Genomic DNA, 11,129 nt, shown 5'->3' with positions numbered 1-11,129 from the left:
TTGAAAATTAGCTCTAATTCTAAGACACGATTACTCCAATTTAGAAATAAATTTTTAATTTGTCCATTTTCAGAAATTCAAAACTAAATTGCATTATTTTGGAAACAAACTGCTTTAAATAAATTATTAATACAGATTGGTTTTATTAATTTACCTATGATGTGATGATGATTTTGTATCTTCCCTAGAATATTTTCTGACTCTATCTTTGGTTGCAGTAATCCATATACATTGGAATGACAACGTAGGAGAAAGAGAGACACTTGGGTAGACACAAAGTAGATTTGGGAAAAACTAAATTACAAATGCAATTTCCTTAATCATGGTAAAACCTATGCGACAAGGCAAAAAAACGGCGATGGATGCGATGCGACCACTTGTCTTTTTCCTATCCACGCGTTACCCTTTTGCATATTTCTTTTCCTTTCTCCTACTCCCTCTTTCCTTTCTACTTCACACTTACACACTTACACACTCCACACCCTTCTTCCTTCTTCTCAACTGTGGATATGGGAAAGCTCATGCATGCGGTTCAGTACAACAGCTACGGTGGAGGACCTTCTGCCTTAAGGGTTTTCTTTCAACTCTCTCTCCGATTGCCATGTTGTTGCATTCTGTTGCTCTGAACATTGTATTGGTTGATTATTAGTCCAACAAGTGTTCCAATGCTTGAACACTTCTTTTGTTTTAAACTGAGTGTTGCATTATCTTTTGAGCAAATTACAACACTCACCATTGACATTGATGTTTCTTGATATTATAGATTACATTTTTTTAAAGCAACCAGTACACTCTACTGTGCTTTTTTGGTGACATGGGGGTATAACATTTTAAACAATCAAGGAATTAACTTAACGATAAAAATGAGAGGGGTGTCAGGTAAATTTGATGAAACCTCGTAGGGTATTAGTAATTTACTCTTATTTCTTTGATATTCGGGTTGGTTTCAATTAATATTCCTGGAGGTTTTGAAAAAAAGGTTTGTGATTGTGAGTTCTGACTCTAGTGTTACTGGATGTGAGTGGTGTTAATAGCAGATAGTTAAAAGAGGATTTGGTTATTTGGTTTGGTTTGTTATTAAGCTCTTTATAATAAGAGCATCACTCTATCAATTTCAATTTCCCAGTTGTTGAGATTGAGACATAATTTGCGTTTGGTACCGAGCGTGTCTCTGAATAATGACTCAGGTGAATTATTAGATAGTCAAAGAGTAATAATTCTTATAAAGACAGCAGAGTAGATGTGTGTGAGAGGGTGAATAATTTCATAATCATGGACCAAACTATGACACATGGAGTCCAATGAAATCTAATAAGAATATATTCTCCTAACCAAAATCTGATTTCATCTAAAATATTGTTTCTCCTGAGATTACGTACTTGGTCATCAAAATTTGCTAGATTATATGATGTTCCTTGGACAAGCATGTTATCGTCTGTTTCTATTCTCCGCGATTTCACATGGATTAAAGATAAGATCAATATACAGTTTATAAGCAGAGACAATCCTTACTTACAAAAGCCAATTTTATGGGATGAGTTAGATTTAAATTCATTTTCTTATATCTACTAATTCATCAAATGCAATATGTTCATGGTGACTTATTTGGAAGGAAAGGAACTTGTATCCTTTCCCTCTCTTTAGTAAACTATCATCTTTTATTGAGGATATGGAAAATTTTTTGACATGACATCAACTACCAAATCAGATAAATCTCCACCGGCACTTTCACCTTGCCCCTCGGCCATTAGATTCTTTCCCTGTGGATTTATCTTTAACTTACATTCTAAGGACTTATCAGTATGTGCTTTGTTACCTGAGAAAAAGTTCAATATGATGTAGGAAATGCATGATATTTGAATTTATGTGTTTAGAAAGCACCAATAACATAAAAAAGTTTAGCTAGGTTAAGAATGCTTTTCATAATTTTTTATATCTATTTCAGCATGTTGAAGTTCCCTTGCCGACTCCCAGTAAAGGTGAGGTTTTGATTAAGTTGGAAGCAGCTAGTCTAAATCCATTTGATTGGAAAGTACAGAAAGGCATGTTGTGGCCACTTTTGCCCTGCAAGTTCCCATATATACCTGGTAGCTCTCCTTTCCCTCTCTCTTGTTTAGGTATTCATCTTTATCATACATTTTAGTATTTTAGATTTAAGCAGGACATGTTCTCACTTAAGGAAGTCTAAGCCAAGTCCTTACAGTGATACTTTCTAGCAACTATCTTTGACAAGAATTTGATTAATATCTATCTCTTTTTATGAGGAACTGTATCTGATGATATTATGTTCTCTTAAATACTGTCTATATTACATGCCAATTGTTTCTTTCAATCTCATAGTCCATTACTAGTTATTCCAATGTATGACAGCTATATTGAAGCATTTACTTGTGCTACTAGTAGGCTTTATTATCTATATAGATTTAGATATCTATCATTTTGTGATTACTGTTCATATAAAAGACGTGGAATCAATAGCACACAACACATGAAGCTGGTTTTCTTTAATTACACATTACACGTTGAACTTGATATTTCAGTCTTCCGATGATTAAATATGGTTTACAACTTTAGCTTACCAAATCATTTACAGTTTTACTTTGTCTCGTGTATTCTATCTCCTTATGCAATTATTACGTTGAAGATACTACATTATGTAGGTACTGATATAACAGGAGAGGTCATAGAGGTTGGTAAGGGTGTACAAAAGTTCAAACCTGGAGACAAAGTTGTAGCCCTTGTCAGCCCCTTCGTAAGTCATCACAAGCATTATTATATTGTAGCCCCTGTCCATTTCAAAAGAATACTACTAGGGTTTAATTTCTCCTAGCAGTTGATAACTACTTTGAAGACTTTAAAAAGAGATATCCCATGAAATCTTAGATCATCCTCTTTATTACACAAGTACTTGAGGAAGGTGTTTGTCAAAAATTATTTATCATCATACCGTGCAAGTAGAATTCTGACTTTTTTGTAACAGAAAACATTTGACTTGTTGCAGAAGTTATTTCAATTTATATCTATACTCACCTGTCCTTTATTAAACAATAATCAGGAGACAAAAACGCATACCTTTTTTTAAATGAAGGTATCTGATTCCTGCATTTGATTTGATAACGCATGATAGAATTTACCAGTGTCAAGCAGCTTCATGAAAGAAAAGACATGTGTTATAAATCATGCAAATTTATCATGCTAGAGTGGTGGAGGACTGGCTGAGTATGCTGTTGCTAAGGAAAGCATAACTGCATCAAGACCATCAGAAAACTCAGCATCAGAATCTGCTGGTTTACCTGTAGCAGGTTTGACAGCTCTCCAGGCAATCACTAAAACCATAGGGATCAAACTTGATGGGAGTGGTGAACGGAAGAACATTTTGATTACTGCTGCATCAGGTGGTGTAGGTCACTATGCCATCCAACTGGCAAAGCTAGGAAACACTCACGTGACAGCAACATGTGGAGCTCGCAACATTGAATTGGTCAAAAGCTTAGGGGCTGATGAGGTAATTGACTATAAGACCCCAGATGGTGCTGCTTTGAAGAGTCCCTCTGGTAAGAAATACGATGCTGTGGTTCATTGTGCAGTGGGCTTTCCTTGGTCCACCTTTGAGCCTAACTTAACCTTGAATGGAAAGGTTGTGGACATAACTCCAAGCTCTGCTTCAATGTTGACATTTGCTCTGAAGAAGCTTACCTTCTCCAAAAAGCAACTTGTGCCGTTGTTTTTATTTCCCAAGGGTGAGGACCTTCAATATCTTATTGATTTAGTCAAGGAAGGAAAGCTTAAAACCGTTGTAGATTCCAAATGCCCTCTAACCAAGGCTGAAGATGCTTGGGCCAAGAGTATTGATGGTCATGCTACTGGGAAGATAATTATTGAGTTCTAGATGTGCATAAGAGTGCACATTGCATTATGTGGATTGATTCAGGAATACCTTTCAGTTTTACTTTGGTATGACATGAATCATTGTAACATATAATTTGTTTGGTCCTACAGACTGTAACATATGATTTGGAAAAAGTGACCTTACGTACTGTCTATATATAATAAAAGATGATCATATAGTTGTTGTTAAACATTATGCTTATATATTTGCTCCCGTGACTGATTTGTTGAAGAAGGATATTTTTTATGGACTACTGATGCTACTATAACTTTCTTCTTAAAAAGGTGGTGACCAATGCCCCTGTTCCTAATTTTCTTGAACCATTCATATTGGAGATTGATGTTTTAGGCTTTGGTATTGCAGATGTGTTGAGTCAAAATCCTCATCCTATAGCATTTATTTTCAAAGAAATGATATCCTCTTATGCAGAAGTAGTCTCCATATACTAGAGAATCTTATGTTATTAACAAAGCTTTGGCTTAATTTAGGCATTATTCGTTAGGCCATAAGTTTGTTATTCAAATTGATAAGAGTCTAAAAGAATTGTTGGGACAAACTCTACAAACTCTAAACAGGTGGATGATTTTGGTGAATATTATCTCCTTCCCTTATATTTTGTTTTTCTTTTCCTACCTAAATTATTTTCCTAATTTTGTGGAAGATGAATTATAACCAAGATGGATGAATGGAGGGTTGTTGCTTAAGATGTTTTAGTGAAAAAATGTTGTTATAAATTGTCATGTTGAATTCAATATTTTTCAAATAATTAATATTCATATTTTCATTATTAATAGTCATTTTATAAAGCAAATCTTTAGTGTTAAGTACCGTCAAATCACGATGTCCGGCATGACTTCAAGTTAACAATTTTTTACAACTTAGTCTAATTTATATTTTACAACAAACCATAATTTTTTTTTTCAATGGATATTTTTTTAAATAATTTTATTGATGTCACCCTTGTTTAATTAAAATAAGTAAATATTCATAAAAATAGTCAAGACTGCATATCAATATGAAATTTACATTGGTAATTAAAGCCCTTCCAATACATCAACATTTGTTTAGTATATAATATAACACTCAAAGATCGTTAAAATGTCTTTGTAATACGCATATAAAATTAAAATGTATCAAATATTTATTAATGATCTCTTTAGATATATTATCTCCCTGACTAGTTTGCTCAATAAACTATTGTATCATTTTTAATATCTAAAATTAATAATACACAAGAAATCAACATGTAATTAATAGTTTAAAAACAAAAAAAAAGTTTTAACATAAAAGAATAAACGGGTTAACCATTAGTTTTAGTTTTCAGTCCATCTTAACCTTGGTTCATATGAGCATAGTACATGTTCTATAACATCCATTTTATTTCTTTTTCTGATAATGTATAATATATTTTTATTCCTTTCTTGTTTTTTTTAGAATTGTATAATATATTTTTATTTTTTATTTTTTTCTATATCAACTTCATAACCTACCATGTAACCATCATGCACGTGATATAGCCTCACACTCAAACAATGTCTCTGCTCAACTACTATAATTTCACACTGCTCATAAAAATCATGACCTTATCTCATATATACTTCCTCAACAATTAGAAAACGACATTAGAACCCTCCTACTTTTTTACATAGCGCATGAACAAAATTTAATAAACTCAACAATTTTCTAAATCCTCTTAAATATTTGAAAATATCATCTCATTGTTACTCATTTAACCTATAAGTATTGAAACCCTAAACTCTAAACCCTAAACCTTAGATCCATATGTAATGTCAGCGTTACATGGATCCGTATGTAATTTCAACGTTCTCCTCACAACTCCACCGTTGTGTGATGCTGGTTCCAAAGGCGCAACGCTCCCTTCCAAATACTACACAAAGCTGTTCCCAAGCTAAACCTCTAAACTACGTTCCTAAATTAAAGCTCTCAACCTTGTTCCCAAATTAAAGCTCTAAACCTTGTTCCCAAATCCAAAAGCGAAATCATAGAACTAATTAGTTTCCAAATTCAATGTATGAACCTCATTGCGAAATCAAAGCCCAAATCCTGAAATCGAAATCTGAGATCGAAACTTCTCCATTTGAGAGCACACAGTTTTCAGATCCAACCCTAACTGCGAAAGTCGTAGCAGTGAAGTGGCAGAGAATAGCTTTCGCATCCATTGGTGAATCAAACCCACCGCCAGTTGGGCTAGTTCATTATGTTCTTACCAGGTTTGCATGTTGTAACTTGTTTCTGTAAGTCAAAATTCACATAGATTTCATTTTTTTTTGTCTAGGTTGAGTTTATGTTTAGCTTCTGTTTAATGATAGATTGTGATTTTTTTTAATTTTTACTTTTCCATCATTATTCACCAACCAAAGGGTCAGTCAATAAAAACCATGCCAAATTTTTTCTCATGTGTTTGGATATATATGGCGCCTTCACCTTTCTGAGCATAAAAAGTATCTTTTTTTTTTGTTTCTTGAACTTTTAATAGCTCAGTAGTGTTGGGTTCAATAGTGTCAAAGTTCAAGAGGGGTGAATTGAACTTTTAAAAGTTTCGGGCAGAATTATATTTTAACACAGTACACAGAAAATAAATCGATTTATTTGGCAATGAACAGATTTATTTTGACAGTTTAAAAAGTTTATATCAGCCAAGTTATTCTTGAGATTATACAGATTAATTTGAAGCCACACACTGATCTTAAAGAGAAAACGGTGAACAGCTAAAACAGTGACCTTCAATTTTTAAGCAAGTGATAAAGGTTCAATTATTAGCTTGTCAACCAATTGGGTAACCTATCACAATCAAACTGTTTCAGTTGTATTTAACATATCATATATCTTCTTCATAGAACCAAACTAATTTTCCAGAAAATAAGAACTGCATGAACAAGCCCAGAAAAAACAAATTTATTTTTAATTGAATAGATTCAATTTCTGGCAAATTAACAAATAAGCAAGAATTCGAGTGCAGGGATGAAGAGAAATGAACACACAACAGTTATACTGGTTCACTCAAATGAGCTACATCTAGTCTCACCTAATCCAAGGTGAAATCCACTAAACAAAACGTACCAAACACACTTACACAGTCACTGTTCTTGAACCCTACAAGAAACTTGGCACACTTGCTGAAAAACACTATTTCAGCACACACACTCTTCAAGAAACCCTATCAAGAAGAGTTTACAATCACACTTTTACAAAAAATGAATATGAAACGAATACACATTATAGAGGATCCAGAAATCTGCCTTAGACCAGTAGAATTGTGTCATCCCCTTTCTTCTTAATGAACAAGGTCTTATCTAATGTGCCTCTGTCATAGCCTTGTGAGGTTAGAAAGTCACTTAGCCTCTCATACCATTGCCAAGGAGCTTGCTTGAGCCCGTAGATAGCCTTTTTTAGTTTGAACACGTGTCCTGAATGTTGATGGTCTTCAAAACCTGGTGCCTGTGAAACAAATACCTCTTCATTTATATAACCATTCAAGAAAGCACTCTTCACATCATTTGGAATAGCTTGAACCCTTTGATGCAGGAGAAGGCAAGTAGCAATCTAACAGCTTCTAGCCTAGCCACTGGTGCATATGTCTCATCATAGTCTATTCCTTCTTCTTGATTATACCCTTTAGCCACTAGCCTAGCCTTATTTCTGGTAACCACCCCATGCTCATCCATCTTGTTTCTGAATACCCATTTTGTTCCAATGATATTCATCTCAGGTATTCTAGGAACAAGAGTCCAGACCTCATTCAGAGCAAATTGATTCAGTTCCTCTTGCATGGCCAGAATCCAGTTACTGTCCTTGAGAGCTTCATTCAGATTTTTGGGTTCCACTTGAGATACAAAGGCCATTGTTTCACAGAAGTTATTCAAGGATTTCCTAGTTGATACTCCCTTCTAAAATGTTCCCAATGACATTATCAGGGTTAGGTCTCTTGGGGTTTTCCATTCTTTTGGCAAACCTTTCACACAAGCATCACAAAGCCTGTTATCCTGAAATTTAATGTTAGGGAAACCAGAAACAAGATCTTTAGATTTCAATTTATTTAAGTGATTAGTGTGTATGTGAGCTAACCTCCTGTGCCACAGCCAAGACTCATCACTTCTAGACAGTAAACACTCATTTGAAGAATCAGTTTCCATAATATCCAAGAGATATATGTTATTCACTCTCTTACCCATGAACAACACCTTACCAGAGGAGTCACTTGAGATTGTGCAGCCCTTTGACTTGAAGTTCACCTTGTATCCTTTGTCACAAAGTTGACTGATACTGAGAAGGCTATGCTTGAGTCCTTCTACATAAAGCATATTCTCAATAGTGGTTGAATTCCCTGTTCCAACAGTGCCTCTGCCCAGAATTCTTCCTCGGTTATTAGCACCATAGGTTACATGTCCCTCTGCCTTGAGCTTCAAGCTAGTGAATTTTGTAAGATCTCCAGTCATATGTTTGGAACAACCACTGTCCAAGTACCATTGATTCTTCTTGTTGCCTTTCTGCAAAACAGAGCAAAAATGATACAAATGGTACCCTTTTCAGTATAGGGTCCAGCACAGATTAAAACCTTTCCTTTGGTAGCCATTTTGCTAAGTTCTTAGGAATAAGATGCTTTCTAGCAATGCAAGACCTAGAGGTATGACCAGATTTCATGCAGTAAAAACAGGTTACATGAGATGCCTTTTTGCCATTGTTAAAAGCTGAAAAACCTGATTTTGCTGGAACAAAAAAACTTGAAAGCTTTTTGACATTGGTTACATTTCCAGGGTTATAACCAATACCATTCTTGTTGAAAACAACATTCTGTGAGCCAAGGATAGACTCAAGATTCTCTCTTCCCTTGGTGAAATTGGAAAGAGTTTTCAGCAAATACTCCACTTGTTTTTAATTTTTTTTGCAGTTTTCACAGGTTTTAATAGAGGCATGCAAGCATGTTAGTTCAAGGCTTACCAGATCTGTTTTAGCCTTATGCAGTTCTTCCTCAAGTGTTTTTACTTTAGGTGCAAGCACATTATTTACCTTTTGCAACTTACTGCATATTACAGCTAGCCTATTTGCTTCATCATGTGTTTCTTTGAAAGCAGCAAGCAATTGATCATAGTTATCAGATTCCATAGAGAATTCACTTACTGAATCAGAGATTGACCTTTCATCTTTCACCATGAAGCACAGATTGTTTTCCTCACTCTCAGTTGAAGAGCTGCTGGTTGAAGATACTTCATTCTCTTCCCACGAAATGTAAGCTCTTCTCCCCTTGCTCCTTTCAACCTTCTTGTTGGCAGATTTGTCCTTTGATTGATTGTTTGGATAATCCATTTTTATGTGCCCTGTTTTGCCACAGCCAAAGCAAGTGTAGGTAGAGGAATTTGATTCATTAGGTTTAGGATACCTTCTTTTCTGTTGGTTCCTATCTCTGTTTTTCTTCTTTAGGAATCTGCTGAACCTCTTTGTAAGTAGGCTGATTGTTTCATCATGTTCAGCATCTTCTTTTTCCTCATTGATCTCACTCTGTTCACTTGCTTTCAGTGCAAGTCCTCTGGGTTTTCTTTCCACTGTTTCCTTCTCTTTGAGTCTCTTGAGCTCCAGCACATGCTCCATTAATTTCGCAAAGATTGCAGCAGTTGACAGCTTTATCAGATCACGACTTTCTGATATGGCAGTCACCTTGGGTTGCCAGCTTCGGTCAAGGCACTTAAGCACTTTTATGTTGAGCTCCTCTCTGTCAAATTCCTTTCCCAAACCAGTAAGATGATTCACAATATGAGTGAACCTTTTCTGCACATCAACAATGCTCTCCTCGGGTTGCATTCTAAACAATTCGTATTCTTATATGAGATAATGTTTTCTTGATCTCTTCACATCTTCAGTACCCTCACGAGTGACTTCCAAGACCTCCTACATTTCCTTAGCTGAACTGCATTGGGATATCCTGAAGAACTCATAAATTGTTAATGAGGAGGTTATGATGTTCTTGGCCACAAGATCATATTGAGCCTTCTTCCTTTCGGTCTCATTCCATTCAGATCTTGGCTTTACCACTCCTTCATCCTTGACAACCTACATTGACACATAGGGTCCATGGACCACAACCTCCCAAATTAACACATCAATAGATTCCATGAAAATTTTCATTCTAATTTTCCAAAAAGCAAAATTCATTCCATTGAACATAGGTGGTCTATTGACAGAAGATCAAGCATTTTAAACTCAGACATTATATTGCAAACAAACTTGATTAAAATACAAGTCCTAGCTCTTGATACCAATTGTTGGGTTCAATAGTGTCAAAGTTCAAGAGGGGGTGAATTGATCTTTTAAAAGTTTCACACAGAATCAACTATTGTCACAGTACACAGAAAATAAATCGATTTATTTAGCAATGAACAGATTTATTTTTATACTATTTATGTACTTTAAGGCATTTATCTCAGTTGAATAATCTTTGATTTTAAGATTGAGTTAGATGATCTACAGGCAAAGTTCAAATTGATTTTTGCAGAATTAAAACAGTGGGCTTCAGCAGTTAATCACAACCTTTGAATACAAAGCTAATGTTTGGTTTTTCAGAACACTTGACAAATTGTATTAACCTTCACAAAGCATGAAACTCACGAGAGTTTCACCACTTAAGGATTTATGCAGAAATTCTTTAAGAAATCAAGAACAGTATATCGTGCCCAGAAAGAACAGATTACATTACAATTGAACAGATTTATTTCTTGACAGTTTAGTCTATTTAGCAGTTATTGAGTGCAGAGAGTGAGAGAATATGAACACAAAGCAATTATACTGGTTCACTCCAATGAGCTACATCCATTCTTCACCTAATCCAAGGTGAAATTCACTAAAACACAATTACAAACACCACTGTTCTTGAACCCTACAAGAACATGACCAAACTTTGTTGAAAAACACTATTCCAGCATACACAACTCTTCAAGAAACCCTATCAAGAAGAGTTGACAACCACACTTTTACAAGAAATGAATATGAAACGAATACAACTGATAGAGGATGCAGAAATCTGCCTTAGACCAGTAGAACAGATTGCTCACACAGTAGCAACACCTCTAATAACAGATTCTCTAACTGCTTTCGAAAATAAATCTGTTCATTTTATTTTCAATCTGTTCTTTTTATAACAGCTTTAATTGTTTTTTGAAAATCTGTTATAAGTTGTTTTTCTATAAAAAGAAAACTTGTTCCTGCGTTTAACAGTGAATCATATAAT

The 11,129-nt window shown here is 34.8% G+C and overlaps 2 protein-coding genes across 3 annotated transcripts; one reads left to right on the top strand and one right to left on the bottom strand.

Annotated features, from left to right (window-relative positions):
- Nucleotides 1-284: 284 nt before the first annotated feature.
- Nucleotides 285-4,079, top strand: LOC137825775 (chloroplast envelope quinone oxidoreductase homolog). Of its 2 annotated transcripts, none has more exons than XM_068631555.1 (4): nucleotides 285-572; nucleotides 1,946-2,091; nucleotides 2,665-2,752; nucleotides 3,200-4,079. In XM_068631555.1, the coding sequence occupies exons 1-4, from the start codon at nucleotides 363-365 to the stop codon at nucleotides 3,887-3,889; spliced, it is 1,134 nt and encodes a 377-aa protein (XP_068487656.1). In that variant the 5' UTR covers nucleotides 285-362; the 3' UTR covers nucleotides 3,890-4,079. The 2 variants fall into 2 exon arrangements, with proteins under 2 accessions (XP_068487656.1, XP_068487655.1); XM_068631554.1 differs by having other exon boundaries at nucleotides 287-572; nucleotides 1,946-2,087; nucleotides 2,661-2,752.
- Nucleotides 4,080-7,780: 3,701 nt separating this feature from the next.
- Nucleotides 7,781-9,706, bottom strand: LOC137824747 (uncharacterized). The gene is made up of 3 exons (XM_068630421.1): nucleotides 8,849-9,706; nucleotides 7,976-8,397; nucleotides 7,781-7,862 (listed from the first exon to the last, which is right to left on the bottom strand). The coding sequence occupies exons 1-3, from the start codon at nucleotides 9,704-9,706 to the stop codon at nucleotides 7,781-7,783; spliced, it is 1,362 nt and encodes a 453-aa protein (XP_068486522.1).
- Nucleotides 9,707-11,129: the final 1,423 nt, after the last annotated feature.

This window comes from Phaseolus vulgaris, chromosome 8 (genome assembly GCF_000499845.2).
Source record: "Phaseolus vulgaris cultivar G19833 chromosome 8, P. vulgaris v2.0, whole genome shotgun sequence".
In the NCBI taxonomy this organism is placed as follows: Eukaryota; Viridiplantae; Streptophyta; class Magnoliopsida; order Fabales; family Fabaceae; genus Phaseolus; species Phaseolus vulgaris.
The sequence above is the reverse complement of the archived record's forward strand: the minus strand, read 5'-3'. Positions and strand labels throughout refer to the sequence as shown.

What these genes read in the sequence shown, in the direction of transcription:
- LOC137825775 (XM_068631555.1), top strand. Translation starts at nt 363, where the DNA reads ATGCGATGCGACCACTTGTCTTTTTCCTATCCACGCGTTACCCTTTTG. An exon ending in GAGGACCTTCTGCCTTAAGG is followed by an intron (nt 573 to 1,945) that starts GTTTTCTTTCAA and finishes TATCTATTTCAG; the next exon opens with CATGTTGAAGTTCCCTTGCC. An exon ending in TTCCCATATATACCTGGTAG is followed by an intron (nt 2,092 to 2,664) that starts CTCTCCTTTCCC and finishes TTATGTAGGTAC; the next exon opens with TGATATAACAGGAGAGGTCA.
- LOC137824747 (XM_068630421.1), bottom strand. Translation starts at nt 9,706, where the DNA reads ATGCAACCCGAGGAGAGCATTGTTGATGTGCAGAAAAGGTTCACTCAT. An exon ending in ATAAGGCTAAAACAGATCTG is followed by an intron (nt 8,398 to 8,848) that starts GTAAGCCTTGAA and finishes TCTGTTTTGCAG; the next exon opens with AAAGGCAACAAGAAGAATCA. An exon ending in TCTTGGCTGTGGCACAGGAG is followed by an intron (nt 7,863 to 7,975) that starts GTTAGCTCACAT and finishes CTTGTGTGAAAG; the next exon opens with GTTTGCCAAAAGAATGGAAA.